The sequence below is a fragment of the Necator americanus genome, chromosome I, assembly GCF_031761385.1.
Source record: "Necator americanus strain Aroian chromosome I, whole genome shotgun sequence".
In the NCBI taxonomy this organism is placed as follows: Eukaryota; Metazoa; Nematoda; class Chromadorea; order Rhabditida; family Ancylostomatidae; genus Necator; species Necator americanus.
Window position 1 is genome coordinate 15,604,350 of NC_087371.1, and position 23,360 is coordinate 15,627,709.

The 23,360-nt window shown below is 40.3% G+C and overlaps 3 protein-coding genes across 5 annotated transcripts; all 3 read left to right on the forward strand.

Annotated features, from left to right (window-relative positions):
* Nucleotides 1–12: 12 nt before the first annotated feature.
* Nucleotides 13–5,929, forward strand: RB195_005671 (uncharacterized protein; the record flags this gene model as incomplete). Of its 2 annotated transcripts, none has more annotated exons than XM_064178311.1 (7): nucleotides 13–19; nucleotides 1,408–1,543; nucleotides 3,910–4,067; nucleotides 4,152–4,219; nucleotides 4,884–4,973; nucleotides 5,069–5,232; nucleotides 5,884–5,929. In XM_064178311.1, 7 exons carry the CDS (start codon nucleotides 13–15, stop codon nucleotides 5,927–5,929), a joined length of 669 nt encoding a protein of 222 aa, XP_064035374.1. The 2 variants fall into 2 exon arrangements, with proteins under 2 accessions (XP_064035374.1, XP_064035375.1); XM_064178310.1 differs by lacking the exon at nucleotides 13–19 and adding an exon at nucleotides 1,116–1,152.
* A 2,113-nt stretch (nucleotides 5,930–8,042) lies between these two features.
* Nucleotides 8,043–12,992, forward strand: RB195_005672 (uncharacterized protein; the record flags this gene model as incomplete). The annotated part of the gene is made up of 3 exons (XM_064178312.1): nucleotides 8,043–8,096; nucleotides 10,020–10,136; nucleotides 12,957–12,992. The coding sequence occupies 3 exons, from the start codon at nucleotides 8,043–8,045 to the stop codon at nucleotides 12,990–12,992; spliced, it is 207 nt and encodes a 68-aa protein (XP_064035376.1).
* Nucleotides 12,993–17,229: 4,237 nt separating this feature from the next.
* Nucleotides 17,230–21,073, forward strand: RB195_005673 (uncharacterized protein; the record flags this gene model as incomplete). Of its 2 annotated transcripts, XM_064178314.1 has the most annotated exons (3): nucleotides 17,230–17,234; nucleotides 17,300–17,430; nucleotides 20,928–21,073. In XM_064178314.1, 3 exons carry the CDS (start codon nucleotides 17,230–17,232, stop codon nucleotides 21,071–21,073), a joined length of 282 nt encoding a protein of 93 aa, XP_064035377.1. The 2 variants fall into 2 exon arrangements, with proteins under 2 accessions (XP_064035377.1, XP_064035378.1); XM_064178313.1 differs by lacking the exon at nucleotides 17,230–17,234 and having other exon boundaries at nucleotides 17,307–17,430.
* Nucleotides 21,074–23,360: the final 2,287 nt, after the last annotated feature.

Below are 23,360 nucleotides of genomic sequence, written 5' to 3' on the forward strand. Positions count from 1 at the left end.
TGCCTTTACCCTATGAAAAGTAAGGCTCATTTGCATGATTTTGTTCAATATTTACAATACTTATTCTATAGTTTACTGTTTTTTATTATCCTCAAAGCGACTTAATGATAACGACCATTGGTGCAATAGATCCCCTGGTCCCTTTGGGATAGGTCTCAGATTGCTGTGAATTAGAGTGTTTACTGCTGTGAAAAAAAAAACTTCCTTTGAAGAACTATCTCATGTAAGCTAAAGGTAATAGGAGAAAAGAAGTAAGATGGAGCGTCCAGAAGTAAGTGCGCCACTGAGTGCCCCGTTCCAACTACATTTTCCCCGGGGCATATTAGTTCTGCGTATTTTAACAAATGTTATATGTTAAGATACGTTTGAGCGGTTTGGGTGTCCTAAAGTTGCTAGCTCGCCTTCATACAGGCCGCTTTCTTGCACACAAGAAAGAACTGATGAAGTGACATATTTTCCATAATTGTATTTGTAATTGTATTGTAACAGACGTTCTCTTCGAAAAAAAAAAGCTTGCAGAGTTCTGAAACACGAAGTAAACACTTTCGAATACATAATAAGTGAAGTAAATGTATGTGTATGTAAATCGAGTCGTCTTTGGCAAACCTGATATTAAGGGACAGGATCATAGAAGTTTTACGCATTTCTTCGGCAAATCTTACTAGATGCTGATCAGAAAATTCAACATGGCCTTAAAGGCATCACTCCACGAATCTGAGGTGGTGCAGATTTCAGGTGGGGTATTTGTATACGGGATCGTAGATTATGGAGAGGGGGGTGATTCCGTCCATTTCTTCTTAATTGTAAAAAACGGCCCGGAAGATACGGTATCGGGCGTTCTGGCGCACTATTTTCCACAAGGAATTCGACTGGAGCGCGCCAGCCTTGTGCGGCGCCGAATCTTCCGGACCGTTTTTACGGCAATTAGGAAGAAATGGATGGAATCACCCTCCTCTCCATAATCTACTATCCCTTATAAGAATACTCCACCAGAAACCTGCACCACCTCAGATTCGTGGAGTGATGCCTTCAACGACATGAAACACGAAGTTGTGGAACCGGGTGCACTAGAGACAGCGGTTGGAATCGAGGTGGGACCATGGTGAACTGCAGAGATGGGTGGTGGTAGTGAGAATAGCACGATTCCAATCGGTACGCTCTACCGCGCCGCTTCAAGAGCAGCAGCTTACGTAACTGTCCGTGCTTCATGTCGTTTTGGCCCGACTTTGTATGTTCTGAGCAGCCCTAATAGGATTTGCGGAAAGAAACACGTCTCTTAATGAAAAAAAAGAAAACAAAAACAAAAACCTTTAATATTTATCCTTTCAAGAGTCATCATGAATGAGTGAGAAGAGTTCCATCCATTGATTTTATTTTGCATCGAAATAAAGCGATTGTACTTTGCAGATAGGCTGTACAAACTATTACGAAACATGGCAGATATTCATCCCGGTCTCGTTTTCATTATTCTTGTTTTTGCGGTACCACTCCAGTTCTACCTATCTCCTTCATCAAGTTCAGAAATCAAGTACTATTTGCAGAGGTTGGTGAAGTTAAGGGATTACTTTGTTTTGCTACTTCTTTTATTTTCAAAATTTCCTTTTTTTCTTCGAACTTCTTAGATTCCTTGATTTTTCATCTTAGCTTCTCGCGCTCTCAAGATGTCATTCCACATTTCTGCCATCTTGCGTGTCACCATGGTTAAACAGAGGGTGTCGTGTAGCGACTACTGTTGATAATTGCTCTTATAGTTGTCATAATTCTGTAATTGAGTCGGCTTATCTTTGACATGATCATCGACTGATATCGCTGCCTGATGCGACTATTCACGTCTTCGTTGAAGCGTGCCGCTCTTGAACACAATGGAGCAGAACCTGCTACATCCCCACAAAAAGAGAAGGAAGGTTCATTTTTGTTAAGTATTCTGGGAGACCTGAAGTCCATCTTGCCTGAGCTACCTATCAAAGCTGATTATCAAATCAATATCAGTTCAAATCTTCTCTCACGATCTCTTTCTAGAACTTTTTTTCGGCCAGGTTGCGTTTTCGATGTTGGATCGGAGAGCATCCCCAGAACACGTTAAGGGGGTCTGCAAGTGTCCCCACAACCTGAGCGATAAAACTGTGACGGTTTTGAGCAGCCATTTTGGACGACGGATGGAAATTTTGATCTTTCTTCGCGTCACCTATCGGTACGCAGTATACACTTCAGCGTCACCCTCATTTTTTGCCGCGTCCAGAATTAGCCGTGTAGTCGTCGAGACGGTTTTCTCCTAGCCTTACCACCACCGTTATCCTCACTAGTGCCCACTTCGATACACACTCATGAGAGGCTGAGAAGTGGATAGATAGACGTGCAACTTAATTTCGTAGGAGATGAAAGTCCATAGATACTTGGGTGAAGTGTCTAGCGCAGTACTGTGTTAGGCACATTTTTGCTGTGTATCCTTTCGTAGCTGGTGTTCTTCAGCATGCGTCACACCTAACAGAACTCATCCAAAAGCGTACAAGATCGTCAGATCTCGACAGCAGCCAGAGAATCCTTGGTGCTAGGACGGTATCATCAACATATTGTTGGCTGTTCTTCGCTTGATGTCACCGAGAGTTTTTGTTGTCGGAATTCCCTCATTTTCAGGTTTGCCACGTCGACTGCTCCTTGAGGAGCACTTTTTAGCTTCTTTAGTTGAAGCACTCGACTTAACTTGTGTCGTGAAACCGTACTTTGATAGGAGGGCTAACCATGGTCGTATTCGAGAGGATGATGAATACAAGAGTTCTCAAACTTAATTTCGACTACGTTCTAAAGAATAAGCTCAGGACATTGTCGGACTTCAGTTTGAGAGCTCTTGTATTCTGCTCACGCTTATTTCCGGACATCTCACACGTAAGCTAATGACTTCGATGACTTCTTCTGAAAGTGAAAGGAAACGACAACGAATTTCGTCTTTTCGCTATTGTCAGGAATTTGCTCACTTTCAGTGATACCGTGTGAAAGCACATCGTACCCTTTTCAATGTCTATCTTCGCATTTGAATTCATTCCTTTAATGACGACCTGCTGACGGATATGTTCAACAGTAAAACATTGATTGTATCGGCTTCAATATAAAAACCACAGCTGTTTTCAATGATTCGAGAGGCTTGTGATCCATAACTTGGGTTTTTTGTGGTCCTAAAGTCATACGAAAGCGTGTCTAGATGACGTTGAGTAAGATCTTTTCACGAGGTTGTTACAGTCGTTCATCGCAGCCTGCTACTATTTCCTCATCAGGGTCCGTTTTCGACGCTGATTGTAATAGTTCTTATTGCGTGTTTGTTGCAAACATACAACGAATGGTGCATAAAGATATTGCAGCAATCTAGACCGGTAGTTAGTTTGTTCGAGTTCACTCGCCAGTGACCGGCAGATAAGCGTGGCGGAGCGAGCGTTTGTTGCCAAACATTCTCTAATGGAAAGAAGTTATTTTAATAATAATAGAATACAGCAGCGATGTTCCGTTTTGCCTCTTTTTTATTTTGATAGGTTTTTGTGAACGACAATTTAAACATTAAGTACAATTTTTGTGTACTTTCGCTTCAAAGAAAATGATGCCCTGTCTTCAATTAAGAACGAGTATACCCTTCTAAAATTCTGCAATTTTGGTGCGAAGTAATAAATCACAGCACACTGCAATCGTTAGGCGTTCCGGTCACGAGATGCGTCACAAAGGCATTTCTCAGATGCGTTACGTCGAAATTGCTACCATTAGAATTTAAAGCGATTTTTAATAAATGTTTGAAGTTTCGATAATAGTTCTATTTTGTGGCTTGGGAATCATCTACTCACTTTCGCTAGAAATCGATGTTTACCCCTTAGTCTGTCTCCTACATCAGATCAAATTTCATGATCAGGAGTATATGTTTTCTTGAAGGCTCACCGATACTGTGATTCGTACTACCGAAAAGTTTGGCTTTCGTCTGCCGTTTGTATATATAAGGAGCGGTTATCAAGAAAAGAATGCTCCTGAATCAAGTGGCGATGATGCTGTTGTGGACGAACAAGAGCGCAAAGATTCAGCTTCGTATGGAAGTGAGATGTGTTTGCGTTCAGGAATTCTGGAAACAAATATCAAGGATTTATTTGAAAGCAATTTGTGAAACGAACGATTTTCAGGTTCACTGGAGGTACGAGAGCGAGCTCCGCATGTGCGGTGGAGAGTGGGTCAAGTCGTCAAGCATAAGGTATATTGTTGCTATTTAATCGCTTTAGATGCAGGAGATAGTCTCAAAGCGATCATGCATGTTATTTACTTGCACAGGTATCGACAGAGGAGCACGACGAGCATCATATTTTTCCTCGAAGCAGTTTAAAAGGAAGCTCGAATTTTGGTTGTGGTTGTAGCTGAAATGCATCGCATGTTTGGCCCACCTATTTTTAACTCCCTTCTCCCCATCTTCGATGTTGACGTATGATAGAAATTCGAATCCGCAATACCAGCATCAGCCTTTCAACAGAGTGTTCAAGAACGCTTAGGCTGCCCTCAGAGTTCAAAGCCGCGCGGGCACGCGGTTTGGCGCCTCTGCTGTTTTGGCGGTTATTGAGCGCACTGTTGTGAATATTCAATAACCACCAAAACCGCAAAGCTGCCAAACCGCGCCGCTCTGAACTCTGCGGGCACCCTTGCCTCTTCTTCTCCTCTTTGCGAAGTAAAGAAGGGCCCTAGGGAGGAGAGGATTTTTTAAAATGTTGTCGTTCGAATATCCTGTGGTTCCTTGTCAGTCATGGTCTTTCTCTAAGAGCTCTAGGCTAAGCAACCTTTTGAAAGTTCTCGGATATTTCCTCAAAACGTCATGCGATTTCTGGAAGTGCTTGAAAATATTTCTTAGATGATTTTTCACTTTTAAGGTACATGGTTATCGAGGCGTAATAATTGGTTGGGATTTAACAGCTAAAGCTTCGAAAGAGTTCATTGAACGAGTACATAAGGACAACAACGTGTGTTTCTATAGCCTTCCGTTTAGTCGTGTAGATTTGGATTCGGTTTTTACCGTTGCATATTTTTTCTTTTTCTTCCAAATGACTGTTATCAGGAGTTGGTGAATAGTCCAAACTATGCTATTCTGATAGATGCTAGAGATCGTCTGATTCCCCAACTCGGTTATGTTGCTCAGGATAACATTGAGTCCTATGGAGGACGAATAATGCACAATTTGCTCAATAACTACATGGAGAGATATGAAGAAACTGAGCAGAAGTACGTTATTGGTTGTATATCTTTTTTTGATCATTCGTGATGTGACCCACCAGTTTTTCATGCGCATTTTTATATATATATATAATATTTTATTTTATTTTTTATTTTATTTATTTATTTTATTTTTTTTATTTTCATATATATATTATATTTTCCTTAATTTTTGTTTTTGGAAAATGGTACTTAGCGGCAGTCCACTAAGTTTTTGTTCTTTGATTGCTGCAGAAGAGTGGAAGTGTTTTTTAATATTAATACGGTATAAAATTGTAAAAAGTGGAGTCTAGTAAAGAATCATTGCCGAAAATTTTGGAAGAATACGTTTCAGTTACCGAGATAGAGGTACATTATAGATGTAAGTTTACTCATTGACACTCCCCTTTGTTCATAGGAGGGCTAGTTCTTTGCTGTTCATGCACGGATCAACTTTCGGTTCACCAAATTTGATAGTCTGAGTATTTTTATTGTATAGAAGGCGAGAGCATTTCAGAGAGTTTAATTTTTAATCTTTGTGCGTGTCCAAATTCTATTTTCCCCAGATCATTGCGTTTCTTCCTCCTATTACTTTTTTAGCATTATTGGTCTTAGAAGAGGAATTTATTTAACGTTGCCTGTTCTTGTTTTTTTTTACTTCTTTAAAAAATTCTCTTTCAGATATGTACCGAAACCATGGTTGAGGCGGATATACCCCGATGATTGATGGTCTATTCTAATGCTAATTTATTGGTGGTATATCCAATGTCACAACATTTGAACGGGCGAAACGCTTTTGTATAAATGTATGAAGATGCAGTGTTGTTGATAACCTTCGATTTCAAAAGATAGAACGGTAGAGTTGCTTCTTGAGTGCAGTTTGACGCCTATTCCTGAGTAGTAGCACAACGTTGTTACGAAAACAAAAAAGGACGTTTATCTCAGTTATCATACTTTTAAAATTGAAGTAAGGTGGTTGGGAATATCATATGTAGAACATTAACACGTTCTGGTGAAAGAAGATTAAGATACTGATGTGTACTATACTAAACGTGGAATCGCAATTCCTAACTTAATTGTGCACTTGGAAAGGATCTAAGGCTGAAGAGTAACTTCTCCCATATGATTCTTCTCTTGACATTCTAAGGAGATTTTCCACTGAAGAGCCAGAGTGATAGCAGCGCTTTAGATCCTCCACAGTTATCATCTAGCAGCAGATCTGCTATTAATTTTCAAGTTGCTAGCTGTATGGATACAAACGAACCTGAATTTTTGTCTCTGTCATCATGGAATGAAATATCCGCAACCTCTTTAAGACGAAAGAATGCGTAATATAAGTCACAACAAAGTCATATTTAAAGCTAAATTCATCGTTACCCAAGTGCTCAGACATCTGCACGAATCTCTACACTGTAGATCCGACCGACAAGATTTCCACGTTCTCAAGTAGTAGTTCAAGTGCAGGTATGCAACTGCTAACGTTGCCTACAGTTTTCTTTTCTTTCCGCTCTTCCTTTCCAGCCTAGTTTTCTTTCCTTCCTTTTCCTTACTCTCTTGCTCCTGTTTTTTTTTGCTTTGCTGTTTTGTATCCAACTGTTAGAAGCATTAAAGGATCATCTAAACGACAGGAGGTTGCAAGTTACGAGTTCTTTAATATTGTTCACACTAGCGTCTATTGCCGCGCTCACATTAATGGTAGTAAACCGATTGTGGAAAAATTCTAGGAAGGCAGGAATAAAATGGTCCTATCCGTGCTTAGGGACGGGTGTAGTGTAGCTGTTAGAGGTTCCGCTTCCTGCACGATCGATCGGAGGTTCGAATCCGTCCTAGTGCTCACCAAACTCCTCATCCCTCGGGTCGATAAATTGGTACAAGACTTGTCTGGGAGGATAGAAGCGCAGACTTATCGGCTAGGCCCCGCAAGGCATTGTATAGGCTAGTTACACGTTTCTGAACCTCAAACGATTCTGAATTGAAGCGAACGTGGGGGCGCATCCCAAGCGGATTGATTAACGCCAAACACCTTACATTTTATCCATTCTTGGGTCCTTCTGTGGACTGCTACTGAGGACATGAGAACATGCTGAGAACATCGCCTTCCGTTCTATGTGGCCAAATCAGAAGAAAACTATCTGATCGACTATGTGATAGTCGCGGTCATCCTAATCCATCTGTGGATTTTTTGTTCGCATTAGCTGTGTGGGTGCTGCAAATCTGCTTAATTACATACAGAAATGTCTTTTTTCAACTACAGGGGCGACAAATCCACATCTGCATTTTCTAGGAGGAACCTTTGGTGCACGTGACAGAACGTGATGACAAATCTCACCAAAAGAGCAACAGTCACGTAGAGGTGACCCTTACTACCAACCGAAATTGATCTTTGCTTTTTTTTTGCCGTGGAAAATCCCTATAATGACAAGAGAAGATTCTAACATCTACTACTGATATGCGGACTACCTACACTAATCCAGCAGCAAACCACAGCCCGAACTGTGCTTGGATATGCCATTTTATAGCTATAGTCGGGTCAAAATGACAAGAAGTACGGCGCAGTTGAGCAGGAGTGGAATCGTGGTGGAACCATCGCGAATTACTGCAATGAACGGTGTTAGCAGCGGTCCTCACTCGATCCTAACCGCTACGCTCCAGCGCACCTCTTCGAGCGCAACCGCCTACCGCCTTTGCAATTGCAGTATGCTTCATCGTCGTATTGATTAGACCTCCCTTCAATTCACAGTTGTCCTGTTCTGGTCACATCACTTGTTAGATGTTATTTTTATGATGAAAACATCCCCACAATAACAGCGGTTCACCGCTGGCATGACCTATTTCGTAGCATGTTGCTCACCTCACTGGTGCTTACCGTTGAGCTCCTAGGATATCTCAAAAGTGTGGGTTTGAACTGCAACAATTTCTTGAGGATGATACAACCCTTCTTCGGTATCTGTCGAAATGTATGCAGATTAGTCTAGAGCAATGTCGATACGGCGGATCTGGAAGATCTATCCTAAAGGTAGCGTTTCGCGAAACTGACTGACGTAGTATGGAAACCTGATGAAAAAGAAAAGCATACTCCTCCCTTTTTCGACTATTCGCATTGCTCACACCTCTATTCCAACTATTCTCACTCGTCTATGCAAATCGTTCGTCTTACCTCATCTTGAATATGACTCTCAAATTTGGAGTCCTTCAAAGAAAAACATATAGCAAAGCTCGAAAAGGTGCAAGAGACTTTTACCCGTATGTTATTGAGAAGAATTTCAGCAGACTTAGCGGTGAATAGCTACAAGGATCGTCTCAAAAAATTATTTATGAGCAGTTTGAGGAGCAGACGTATACACGCCTACCTAATCTTGTGTTTTCGGGTCCTCAGAAAAGAAACCAAATTAGCGCCCAGCAAGTATTGGTGCTTCAGACCTACTAGTGAAAGAACTGGTGGTTTCAATTTACATTACGCTAAAATACAGCGAAGAAAATTTGACCTGATGTTCAATAACTTCTTCTATAGAACTGCTAGATGGTTGGAGCTCTTACAGCGTGATATTGTTAAAGCCGAACATAGTAGGATATTCAAGGCGAATTTGAAGAAAATTGACATAAGCCGGTGGTTGAATATTGATGTTTATCCGCATGCCTCTGATTCTAGCAACTCTCTGATGTCTGATTCCTTTTGCACAGGGCATGGAAGTGGATCACGGATTCCCGTCAATGATAACTCTTAGTTGTCTTTTACATTTCTCCAGTTCTTGCACTGGTTTTCCTATAGTTATCTGTTTCAGCTTACTGCGAGACCACTCTTTCCCTTCTTCCGAAATATGAAGTCTATTCCGGTCTCTGAAGCTCATTCGCTAACGAGGATACTGATACCTTTTGGTTAAATCTCTCTTTAATTTCTTCCGTCATATTACCTCCTCTCTCAATTACTTCTGAGTAACCTTCTCTTGCTAAGTTCCGCATCTTTTAGCAGGTTTGGTCTTGACTACCGCTTGTCTAGATTGTGGTGGTCAGTCGTTGGAGGATCACGAAAGTTGGTGAACCCTCTTGCTTAAGGTCCACCGTCAGATTCGCTTTTAGTTCAAACGTGCTCCTTATGCCTTAGCTAATTCGGCTGTCCGAACCCTGATGTTTCGGTTACTTTACCAATGGTAAGAGCTCTGGATGGGATAGTAGATTTCACAAGAGGATTCTTCACCTCCCGGAGTAGGAGAACGACATGTTTGACATGTAGTACTTGTAATCCGCCTAAAAAAAAGACAGCGCCAGTCTTCTCTGGCAATAAATTGGGTTCCGGTTTCAGTAAAGTTTGTAGTTTCTTTTTGTTCCTGAGATTCTCTGACTCAGACGAAGTGTGTTCCATTCCATCTTTCTTTTCTGGTGCACCATTGGTGTATGTGAATAAATAAATAAATAAATAAATAAATAAATAAATAAATAAATAAACATGAGTTCCTGGTTTGGGCCACGAGTATGAGCGTATCTTCGTTCAATTTCCCCTTTTCGTCCTGAAAAATGGCATGGGAATGGCGTTTGTTCCTTAGAGGTAACTTGGAACGCAGCACACTTGCGTCGCGCCGACGAGACGGCGGTCGAGAGTAAATGAGGTCTCTTTAGGAGCTGTTTTTCCTTAGAACTATTAGGCAAAATTGAGCGGGATCACATCCATATTCGTGATCTGCACCCCGAACCCTATGTTTTTCATCAGGTTTCCACGATACGTCGATTTCGTGATACGGTATCTTTAAACCCTACCTCACATGAGACGTGAATTTGTAAAGGGATTCTGCTGTGTACGGTATAGTATCCATATTTCCAAGGTTTTGTTCGAACCACGATCCGATCCGGCACGTACTGGACGAGTTCCATCCCGTAAACGGTCGAGAGCTGGTCTTTCAGTTGAAGATCGAAGCGTTACCTTCCCATTGAAACTTCAGGTAGTTGTTTTGTGTGTTTTTTCTGGCATTAAAAGAGTTCAATTCTTTTTGTCTTGTTTTTGTGATCTTCCTAAGTCGTAAAAGGCAAATTCATGTCTGCTTTACATCGGTGGATTTGCGAACAAAGGCGCATGCATGACGTGAACACATGTGCGTCTAAGGTACAATTCTGCATGGTCGGATCAAAATAACCTGGGGTCTGGTGCAATCATGTAGCGACTACGCTTGAAGTGCACCGGAGGAGCAAGCTGCTGTGAAGGAGGCAGGACCCCTGTCCCGTTTACGCAACCACATCGATTTCAGGTCGTTTCGATGAGTATAAGATTGAGTACTCATTACATTGAGTCTTTCGCCTTTGGCATGAAAATGATTGGTTTAGACTCATGAGGCTACCATTTGTCTGGGTGGTACTTACATTTTTTCTATTTCTGTAAATACAGCAAGACGTGGTATGGGTGCCCCAAGGGAAAGCTAGGGGTGGGGGGCTAGAGGTGATGCGCTGCAAGTGAAATCGTCGTGAAAACGGCATTTTCCACTCTGCCTTTTACGACGATTAGGGAGAAATGAACGGAACCACCCCGGATCCCACAATCTACATACAACTCCATCCCTAGCTTTCCCTCCAGGAACGTCAGATTCGTGCTTTGCTGCCTTTAAGGTGTCAAACGACAGCATGATCCACAACTCTTTCACAACTTCTAATATACTTATATTTTCAATATACGGATCAACTCTGATGATTGCTCTCAGTTGATCGTTGTCATTCTCGGATACCCAGGAATCGTGCTCTTCACCTTGCTAGTTCATTCCGCAGCACCGGGATGATCTATCCACTCTACCATAGGATATCGTTAACAGTAATGGAGAGGATTCAGATCGAGCGATGCACCAAGAAGAACTAGGTGTATTTGTATTTTTTGGATACCATCTCATACTGTTGTAAACCGCACGAAACTATAGAAACATGGAGAAACGAAGGTAGAATGACAGAAAAGCAATTTTAAGGGCTGTTTGAAGACATAAATTTCTAGAGCATGGTTACAGTGGGTAAAATATACGAGGGGCAATCATATAAACGAAGCGTCTGCCTAACCAAAATCTGTTCTATAACAATCTTCTGCATTTCTGCAAATCATTTTCCTAAATAGTCTCCTCTTTTTATGGTACATTTTTTCCAAAGCTTTGGTAGGTTCTTCATTCCGCTCTCGAAGACTGAAGTTGGACGGATATCTAAACGGCTGCGTACTTGATCGCTGTTCTGAAATCGCTCGCCTCCAAGTGCTTTTTTTGGGGGGCCCCCTCCCAAAAAAGAAAAAAATGTTGTAAAAAAAAGGGGGAAAAATATTTTCCCCTTTTTTTTCTTTTTTTTTTTTTTTTGGCCCCCCGGGGGGGGGGGGGGGGGGCGCGGGGGGGGGAGAAGTACCGGGGGGAAAAAAAATATTTTTTTTTTTGGCGAAAAAAAAAAAAAGGTAGGTTTTGGTTGGGGGGGGGTTTGGGTTGGGAAAAAAAAAAAAAAAAAGGGCCCTCTCCAGTCCCAAGAAAAACCGTAGCCAACACTTTCTACGCAGACACTCGGAATTCGGCTTTCACGGAGTTTCCTCGCATGTCATGCTTGAGCGCTTTCTCACAGCCCTAGACTCATCGTCATGTGATCTTCACACGTTTGGACCCCTCAAAGAAGCACTTGGAGACAAGCGATTTTAGACCAACGATCAAGTACGCAGCCGGTTAGATGCCCGTCATACTTCATTCTTCGAGAGCGGAATGAATAAACTACCAAAGCGTTAGGAAAAATGTATAATAACAGGAGGAGAGTATTTAGAAAAATAATTTGAAAACATTCAGATGTTTCCTATAAAATGAATTTTGTTCGAACAAAAGGATTGTTTATATTTGTCTGTCCCTCGTACGTGGCGGGAGAAAGAGGTCGTTGAACATTGCTGAGTCGTTTTTAACGGTCAAAGCGGAGAAGGCATCTTTCAGGCCATTTCCGTTTTTTCTGAAAATAAGTGAAAGAGCTGATGTGACTTAGCTATTCACCTCCAGTAAGCCTGTCTGGAGAATTTGGGGGAGCTAAACCTTAGTAGTTCTGGATCTGTCTTCCTTTTCCTCTAAGTAGCTTTAGCCTACAAGTCTTGGGTCCTCGAAGACCAGTCCTTAGGTTTTAAGGGAAAGATTCACTTCCAGCTTCCAGGGTTCCAGATGCCTCGCCGATCGATGAACCATCGCCTTCTCAGATGGGAAAGCCATTTATCTGTTAGGAACGGTCTCTGTGCCCTATGAACTCTCTAAGTGCAGTTCGAGTGCAGCTCGATTAGAGCACTGTTGAGTGCTCTACCTCCAACTACTTTTTACCTTAAAAAATCAGGCAGATTGAGCAATCTTTACAAACCATAGGCATCGCAGCTGTAATTGGGACACACAGACTTGAGCAGATCGTACGCTTTCCATTACTTATTAAAATAAGTATCTTTGTTATCTTTCTCGTATTTCTAAAGGCCCTCCCCAGTTTACTCGGTCACAGTATCCATTTTGTCGCATGGATCGGAACGGTAATGTGGATATTTTGCTCGGTAATCAATGTTTTTGGATGCCAGGACATATCTAGCATGATTGTATAGGGATAAAAACATAAATTGGCTTTAGGGACAGTGTTGAACCATAGATCGACCACAGTGCGGACATGATGGTGATCTACTTGGCTGACTCCTAGAAAGCACTACCTTTAAAACTTAAAAAAGAGAAAAAGACACTTGTCCGAGTCAGAGCATAAAAAAACTAAAATAATTGCAACCGAAAATTTTCTATTGAGAATTTCAGGATGAAGTAACCATGTCCTCATCAGCTATGGTGTAGAAAGACACGAAACGGCATTGAACGTAGAGTTTCTTCAAATAAAGTTTCAATATTGGACGTATGAAGTGCTCAACACCATCTTTTCTCTTCTATTTATAGAGCTCAATCAGGTTGGATGTGAGGAGAACCTTATTTTTCGTCGAATTTCGTGTTCCCAAGAAAGTGACGAAAAGAGACGATTTGTCGCTAACAAGTTCTAGTTGTCGCTTAACAAATTCTAATGGAATAGTATATTTTGGGCAAAATTTTTAACCTTTATTGATAACATAACATTTGTTCTCGAACTGCGTTGGAATCGATGTGGAACGCCAGAGCGCAGACTATCAGCGTTTTGTGAAAATGCCACCCATGGCTAGATGTATCGTTGACATTTCGCAGCACATCGTACGTAGTCCGGCTCTTGCAGCAATATCGTCTTAAGAAATCTTTAATAGTGAGAAACTGTTTTTTTTATACTTTGTATGAGCATTCTAGTGAGAAAGTATGGACAGAAAGTAGGGATGATAGCGCAATGTTAACGGTAATAATGACGAAGGATTACTGCCAAGTGGTGTCACCAGCAGGATAAACATACACCTAAATACATAAACCTCACATAAAGGTATAAAAGGATAAAGCGTCTGGCATTAATCAATTTCCTTGGGATTCGCGGATCGCGTTCGACGTCTGCAGGTGATGCGACTTCCCGAAGCGTGTCAATGTAGCAAGCTATGTAGTGTTTTCATCCTCTCAACACACGTCTGATACCAAATTATCGACCCCCGAGGAATGAAGGGCTTGGTTGGCTTTGGGGCACTTTTGAACCATCGACAGTGAAGTCGCAGCCGGACTTTTTACAGGCTGCGCGACACCTTCACTCCAGAACCGTACATTTGATGTTTAATAACAAAATTACAGGGAATTAGGTTTTCAAGGCCTATTATCAATTCACTCATTTCTAGTTTTGTTGAGGTACGATTTTAATTTAGTTTTTGGGGCTAATTCCTACGGCACCATACCCTCGCTTCCTTCTAAGTAAGTCAAAGTCAAATCAAGTCCCAATTTAAAGGTTCATCAGTCAGTTAAGTAAATAAATGTAGCCTAGATAATATGTTGAAATGAACATAGTTGTAAAAAATCACTGATGGGGTTACTGGACGAAATATACCTACTGATCTCAGAAATGGGGAATGTGAGAGTCTGTTGTCCACCTGTCGAAAGATTTCCTAACCTTACGAAATGACATCAGTAGGTCTTGCAGTAAACGCGTCCACTTCTAATTGACCTTGCAGTCATTCGAGGGGAATTTGCACAATCACAGTTTAATTTTTTGGACAAGACAGGAAGACAAGATTTTATTGGAACCACGAAACATTTTGAACTGAAGTTACTCTGAGACAGGGTATTTCGGGAATAGAATAGGTCATAGAATAATCAAATCGAACAATCGATCGTTTCTGACTGACAATCGGAATTGCATCGTCCCATAAAAAACTCTGATAGATAGACCACGCACTGCAATCAAATACGAATGTCAGAGAACTGAACAAACTGGGGAGAGAGGAAGCGCAGACTAAAAGAAGAGAAGCCCAAAAAAGAGACAGGTTATCAAATATTGATAATTGTATCGATTACTGTTCCGCAGGATAAAGCGAAGAAAGCTTTGCAACGCGATGGAAATATACCGACTTTTTCTGGAGAGCAGAATGGAGCGGGAAATTGGGAAGAGAGAAGGGCTGTGGGAAGATCTGCAGAGATCTACATGTATGCTGAATTCAAAAATTAGTGGTGCATGAATTTGTTGTCAACATGACTGCAGTGTGTTCAAAAAAAAAAAACGAATTCTACAAACAAATAAGTACAGTAGTGTTGAGATAAGTAGCTAACGTACTTAAATTACTGGGATATTTCTACATGAATTCAACCCTGTCTAAGGTCAATATATAAGTCGAAACCATTATTTGCTGAGCTTTATGGATCACTACGGTAGATCGGCTCGCTAGTTTTAGTCCTAGCTGCAGTTTTAGAGTTCTATTGAGGGGTTCCATTTTCGCTGAATTCAGATCCGTTGATTCTTGCGTCAGCTATATGTCCATCTGGGAGTTGGTTCATAAAGTAAGCGCTAAAAAGGTTGTTTTTCTTGAATCCTTTCCCTGGTCTTAGAAATATTTACCTAAAATGAAACTTTTTTGTAGGAAGTTGTAGTTATATGAAGTAGGTTAAAATGGATTCTCACAGGAACCTCATGTTTTTCGTCACTGATGCTCTGGTAATGGAGCTTCTAATCGTGTTAAAAATAAAGCAAGTGAAGTTTTCGTTACTTTATTGATCAGTTACAATCAGAATCCTTTTTAGAAAATGGAAATGTCTAATGACGAGATTTAGTTGTCCTGCTGTGTTGAAATACTTTCTATTTTTTATTAGTTTTCTTATTTTATATGCGGACCGTTATTAACTTCTGTACCATTGCCGTATGTATGAGAAACCACTTCTAACTTATAAATTAAATAGCGGCCACAATTTAATAGAAGTATATGTGTTAGAACAAAAAGGAAGCATGAAAACAATTCGATTCTTTTCATGATTTTTTTCATATTTATGCTCTGTTATTTGTATTACTCTCTAGCATTTTTTCTCTTCCATATAGCTTCACAACCTTCTCTTTTCTGCATACGTAAAAGTAAAAAATGTAACGAAGGCACTGGACATAGTGCAGTAAGCGAGAGGCAGATCCTACGGTTGCGGTTTAAACTGTCTTTTTCCACCGCAACTCTGATCCAAGTTAAAAAAGAAACTATCACGCTAATCCTAGTGGAAACCGTCTACCATTCACTATTTTATTCAGAGCTGTCTATCAGTCTGTCGCCACTTCCTCAAAAAAAAAAAAACTGACTTTCATTATTTCCAGAAAGGCTCAAGGGTTGAAATCTTTGAGCATAGCTTTATTTCTTGCGGATCAGCAGAAGTAACGTTTTTGTGATCTCTCGTTCCGTTAACGGATAATTAGTGACGGCGCACTAATTGATCTCTGGATGGGAGATTCACCCAAAAAGTGTGCGGAAAAATTTGAAATGATGAAGTCATACGTCTTCTTTTGATTACAAAATTAAGTAACAAAGAACTTTTCTTGGAAGCATCTATAAGTAAATTTAAAAAGTTCATGGAAGAGAGAGGCAAAAAATTTCATTAAGAATTACTATTGTTTTGCAGATATTCCCTGGAATAAGACTTCCGGTTCTTGGCCACAACATTTCGCGCGCCTTCCTCTAACGATCACTGCAAATAATCAATCGCTGTTGATCGGACTGAAGATGTTTTCATCATTTCTAGCATTCTGGATATCGAACACCATTGCCTAGAAAATTTCAGGCAGTTTTTCTCTTCTAATACACTGGCTCATTTTTTTTGGGGATGGATGCGTGCTGGTTCCATAATTGTTCTTGATCTTGTCCTGCGATTTCCCATAAGCGAAACAGGTACAAATTTTCCATTTCGTCTGGCTCTGCGATTTGGAGTGGGAGTAAGTAAGAGGATTAGGATACCAATGGAATACTAAGCAGAGCAACAATTACATGATCTACATGATCTTCTAAGTGACTTTTCTGACTGGTCATGGTTCTTCCTTGACGAGACGAGCCAGATTTCTTCATGGACATGAATCACTGAATCCTACGTTGAAGGGAGATGAAAAATATGACCTTCAGATCGTTTACAGGCTAGGATTTGCAGGGTTACGGTTTGTTCTTTTAACACACACGTACTGGGGCTTCTAGAAATGATCCAACGAGTGAGGGATTTGCCTCGTAGGGTCCCCGTGTTCCTCCTACTTCTCGTCTCTTCTCCTCCTTCCGTTAGTGAACGAATATGAAAAGCTCAACAAACAGCACACACTCGTTCTCGTCTCGCACATATATTGTACTCTCAAGTCGCAAGTCTCGACTCCCTCCCTACCTCGCCCATCCACTCCTCCTCCTCTTCGCTGAGTGTCATATGCGAGGAAGTGATTATCGATTGATAAGTGGACTGGACACCTGCTGTTGAGCCGCGTATGAGCCAGCCGCCCATTAGCTCCTGTAATCCGTGTGATTAGTGATCCGCAATCGTTCCGTGCTGCTCCCATAAAATTTCTATATGTCGTCGTGTCGGCACGTCAGAAATCGCCATTGACGCTATCGTTCAGCGAGTTCAGAAACGTTCGGATCAAATTTGCCCTTAGGCAAATCATCCATAACAGGATTCGGGCACGATCGGACGGAGAATGAAGTGAGTCAGTAGCGATTTTCTCGCTGTTCCGCGGAATTTCTATGATTGATCTTTCTATGCTACAGAGAGAACATGCAGAAAATTTGGCAGTGGATTCGTGATCGTAAAACAAATACGCTCCGAAAATGGAGAAGTTCTGTCGTACAGAAGACGACATCCGATGAGGACTACTTTAGAAGTAGCAATAAACGTGTAGGTGAGTAGACATAGAATCAGAAGGTTTCCTCGTTCGTCGGCAATGACTTTGACCTCTTAGATCGTGGGCGTTGAAATAAAATGTTAGAAATTTTTTTCAACAGTTATAATTTGGGTCCCATATTCTTCGATGTAAAACGTTATAGTCAATCCATGAAAATTTCGGAAATTCTTAATCGTCGAGAACGAACCGACTAGTATTCTTCTACACAATTTGTCAACTAGATATTCTACAGTTATTCTCTTGATCTTTTCTCTATTTTAGCGAAATTTTACTACTTCTTCCATGTTCTCTATAGGACTGAATACGGGCGCATGTCAGTTGCTTGTTGCTAATTGTAATCGCTTTAAGCCGTTTCTGAACTGTGATTTTCCACGATTTGTGGCAAAATTATCTTAATTTTCTCCTAATTCGTATTTCCAACCAGCTACCACATGCAGCTCTAGTAGCTATCTTTTTCAGGAATGTTCTTCAAAACTGGTCTTCAGTTAGCCATTAATCACTGGTGATCGCTGACAGTCAGTGATCAATAGTCTTTGGTCCTCAAAAACAAGGATTTTTTCAGAACTCAGTAGGATTTCTGATCTTGCGATTTTCTTTTGCTTTGATGCATTCAAATGTACAGAGATACCGTCGTTGATCTTATTCCCCAGTTCTGATTCGGCTGCAGTTCAGAATACAATCATAGATGATGGGTTGCAACACTATTTTACAATTTCTTCCTCACGACCTCTTCCTCTTGAAAAACATGTGGGAAAAAGAAAGTCATTTTCTGTTGTAAACATCTTGCTGCGAGAAAAGTGAATCATTTCTTTTGTCACCTTACTTTCATATTCACATTTTTCTCTCCAAAACCATTTCCTCGGAGTTGATATCTATTTTACGTTATCCTTCCTTTTCTGACGAATCAGTGAGGAATTGAATTGTCCTTCATCTTTTGAAGCGAATCTTCACATTAATTTATCTCTTCTGTTTTCCTTTTCCTTTATTTTTCATTCGGATAGTCAATAACGAACGTTGAGAGGACCCTTAAGTAAAGATATGAATAATACGAAAATAGTTGAAATGCACTTAGCATGCGACTGATACTTACAGTTATCATTATTACCACCGGTATCTGGTGAAAAAAGCCGACTTCGGCTACTGTTCGACTTTCCTCAGATCCTCTTAAGTTGATTGCTCCGCATCAGAGGGTAGGAACTCGTTGAAGAAGATTCGATTTTGTCATTAAATTAATTTGAGAGTTTTTTTCCCTATACATGCAAAAAATACTCACTGATTACCGTTAATAAAAACGTAGATCAATTGATAGAGTTTAGGGATCACTGATATCTACATTCATCTTCTTCGTTACTGTAACACCGTATTTATCATTGTTTCGGCGAGTGTAGGCAGTCAGTAAGAGGTTTCGTTGCCTACGCGATCGATACCGAGGTTCGAATCAGCCCCGCTGCTCACCAAGCATTTCATCTCTCCGGGGTCGATAGATTGGTACGAGAGTTGTCTGGAAAGACAAAAGCACTGATCTGATCATCGGCTGGGCCCCGCGAGCCACTGCACGTTCCTAAACCTCAAACGAAGTGAAAATGGTGCGCATCCCAAGCGGATTAATAACGCCAGGCACTTTGTCCTTTATCTTTTACTTACCATTGTTTATTCAGCTGCAATCAGACCTCTACTTTCGAATGTTGATTCAATAAAAAAGAAGACTTTCTACTCATTTTCGTTACGAAAAAAAGAAAAAGGATGGTTGCTGACGTTAGACACACCACCTCACTCACCACGAATAACGTATGCTTGTAGCAGCATTGTACTTTATTGGTTACTTTATTGATCTCGACGAACTTCCTTAAAGAGGTAATCACTGTGCTTTAAAATAGTTGAGGAACCTTTTTTGTCGCCTTATAGAATAGAACAGCAAAGAAATTTTGGTAGACTGCCATGACAAATCGTATTTCAAGCTACGGAATGAGGTGAGCTGAGCTCATCTCTTAAAGCTGATACTGTAGTATTTGTAAACACAGTTGTAAACGGATGAAAGCCACACTTTAGTGAAGTTCCCAGTCATCCGTAAAATTTCTTCATTTTCGTTGATTTTCCTCTGCAATTAGGACGGGAATAGGATACTCTGCACGCTTTTGTTTCTGCGTAATATTTTGCATTCCAGAATTTTTTTGGTCGCGGTCATTTGCTGCAGTAACATCACACTCTTGAACTCTCACTGCAGTTTTTCACTTAGCCACTAGAGTGCAGCGTTTCTTTTTTTCCTATTTTTTAAAGGATATCATTTGCAAGTAATCGATAACTGCCCATTATATTGTTCTTCTAGAATCTTCTAGAATTCTAGATCTAAAATCTTCTTCTTACTGTATGTCAGTTTGAATGGAGTAAGGACTGAATTCAAAGAAAAAATTCTTGACCATTTTTTTGAAGAGTCAGATCAGCTTCTGTGTTCATTGCCCGGAATCCATGACTCTGATTTTCTCCAACTAAATCAGCTGCCTTCTTTTCGTCAGAGTATCCGTAAATGTCAGCTTATGTGGACAAATAACTTGAATTAGCTCTTAGGGATTTTCTAAATTTCTTGAAAAGGTATTCCAGAAATATTTGTGAAAACTGAGTTAGGAACCTTTTCCATTCTTTTTCGCAAATTGTAAAATTTCTTTTGAGTAGTAGACAAGAAAGAGACGAATATTCAGAAAGTGATTCAAATCTTTCTGCGAACGTTGGCAAATTACCATTGAGAATTGAAATAGAACCCGAAAATAGATTCTAGTCAAGAAATTATACCCAATTTTTGTTCTTGTCCTTCTATTTTTACATTTTTTTATTTCTTTAATTTTTAGATCGATTCTTAGGATATCAGTTTTTTGACCTTCTCTGCTGTTGTTATTTGAAAGAATTATTGTATCTAGAAGTTTTTTTTGTTGAAAAAACTTTCGCGATATTGAGAGGAATCGGTGGCGGGAGTGTATTTTAAGCGAAAAAAAAAATCGTCGACTGCGGTAGACGTAGCGCGGTCCGCTGCGTAAGCATAACCATCAAGTGTTCTGTGTACATATAAAGATGTGGAGAATAGAATGATTTCAATTGTTTGATGCGTCGGTGGTCAAAGAAAATTCTCTAGTCAAAGATTTCTATTTGGTTCAATTGGAGTTGAGCATTTTCTCCTTGAATTCTCCTTGGCGGAGCAAAAATACTCAATTTTCTAGTTACATTCAACCATTCACCTTCTCTCAACTTCGAATGTTTGAGAACTTTTACAGATCCGGAAAAAATAGCAGAAATGTTTTTTTTTGAGTCTAGTCAAGCAGTATATTCTCGCGTCGAAAATAACACGAACGTTTTTCCTTTGATTAGCAACTATTGATCCGTAAATTCAGAGGAATCCATCTGCTCGACACTGAGTTGCTTAAGTAAACTCATCAATAATCTAATGCTCTTTTTACACCTTTGATGTAAGGAACATTGTGCCATCGCTTCATTTTTTTTTCTAGGACACAGTGTTTGCGATATAAATCTGCCGTCAACTTCCAAGCAACCACAACCAGAATTCGAGCAGTTCTTCAACGAACCACAAACGAAGAACTTTCTCGAAGTGAGTGCATCTTGTTTGTTCTTCTTTCTGCTGTTCCGACGCTAAAGCGGATAGCGGCATCGGTCTACTTTGTTCTTTGTGTTTTTCGTCGCTCTTACGTTACATTACGTGTTTTCGTATTTTCTGCGGTTATGTCTATTACGTGTATGCGTATAGAGCCTACTCTCGTCTGTCACTGGATCGCTTATTTTTTTTTCTCGGAAGCACGTGGCGAAGAACAAGTGGCAGGTGACGAGACATCACTAAAACGTCTTAAGGTGTCATTAGTGACGAGTTCAGTAGAAATTACAGCGGTGAAGTGCAAAAGATCATTTATTATTATATTGTTTTAAGTGTTTTACGTTCACGGAACGTTTTACTTCGTCGGCATCCATTTGACGGGATTACATTGGATACCGTAGGAGACTGCATCGTTTACGTCGTAATTAAATGTTACAGTGATAAATGATAGTCTAAGAAAGTGTGTGTGTGTGGGTACACAGAGCACATAGCTCCCCTAATATTTCAATGATGACCATGTTACTGGTCCTCTCATACTTTTATTAATCAACAATAGCCTCTGTAATAGATTGAGGTGTAATTTTGCCTTTTCTTCTTATTTCTATATATATATATATATATATATATATATATTTAAAAGCGTAAATTTACCTTATAAAACAAGTACAATAACTAATAAGCAAAGCACAGTGTGCATCCGGAAGAGGTACAGTTCTGCTGTGAGACGAAAGCTATTGAGGTGTGTTGTGAAGGGTCTAGGGTTGGGGCCTTAAAACTTAAGCATTGGACCTAGAGGATCAGTGACATGTAGGCTAAAGGTGCTAATAAATAAGGCGTAAGGTGCTAAGGTATGGCGTGGATTGACCTGCCACCTCTCGAGGGACATTGCTCCACGAATAATAATTAATAATGTGTGGCAGAATAAAGCCAAATAAAGCTTTTCATCTATTTTTAATCTCTTTTCGTCATAGAAACGAGTTATTGGTGCGTAATGAATTGCAATCTCCTTCTATCGAAAAACTTGTCATCTGCCCGCCGTTTTTCATTGAGATTAGGTACTCGGTGTGTACAGCAGGCATATATCGAACTCTTTCCTTTTTTATTGATTGACTGGACGTGGAAAAGTGAGATGCCGGAAATGTTTTCTTTTCAACATTTTACTACTTCAGTGTATCGATCTGAAACCTGGCTAGACAACTTTTTTTTTTTGGGATGCGGTGATGAACTCCGTCAATTCAAATTTTTACCTTTGTATTCATAGGGAGTAAAGCATTTTTGAAAAGGTCAATACAAAGTTGAAATTTAACTTTAGCTATCAAAATGAAAAAAATGAAAAATGAGAGAAAAAAGGCTTTCTTCGCTCCTGATTAACTATAAAGTACGAAAGTGGGTGAGTCCACAGTATGCTACAGGTCTCGCGTGGGTGGATCTCAATTGTTTCTCTCTCCACCTCGCCCCAGAGATGGTAATCATAATGAGTGAACCGAGTACGAACTAGTATTTTAGGACTAACCTGAAAAAGTTATTTCCGTTACTTCCCCATCAGCCTGAACGTCCGGCTAAAGCCGGACTTAAGACTTTTTGTAGTGTTCGCTTAGCTCGCCTTCACCGATCAATAAGAAATAACAGTAGTAACTTCTTCTGTGTAATTGTAATTCTTTTTTCTTCTATCAAGGCTTTTTCAATAGTTTCGCCCAAAAATTTAGGCATGAATGGGATATTTCTCATGATTTTCTTCCCAAAAGCTTTTGTATATTTGGAGAGCAATCAAACATGATTTTACATCTATGTTTCTCTGAAACCTCTACAATTTGAAAACGTTATTTGAAGTGTGAGTTTCCTCCGCTCTCAACTATTAGCACGGAATGATGTGCTAACATGGAATGACGTGAGCATCAACATCGCAGTGCTGAAGATAAAACTCCACGTCAGACCATGTGAACGTGTGTTGGGAAATGTTGTATCTGAGCAGCCGTTTTATGTGTGTTTCCACTTTTCGGGTGTAGTGTAGCGGTCCCTGCACGATCGACCGTAGGTTCGAATCCGCCCTAGCGCTCACCAAACCTTTCATCCATCCGGGGTCGATAAATTGGTACCAGACTTGTCTAGGAGGATAAAAACACTAACTTGACACATCGGCTGGCCACCGCAGGTCATTGTATAGGCCAGTTACACATTCTTAAACCTCAAACGATTCTGAATTGAAGTGAACGTGGGAGCGCATCCCAAGCGGATTAATTGATTAACGCCAGAATTTTATACTTTAACGTTATCCACTTTTCGAAGAAAGGATGTTAGCAGCACCAGGGAAATATGCTTTGAAATAAATACA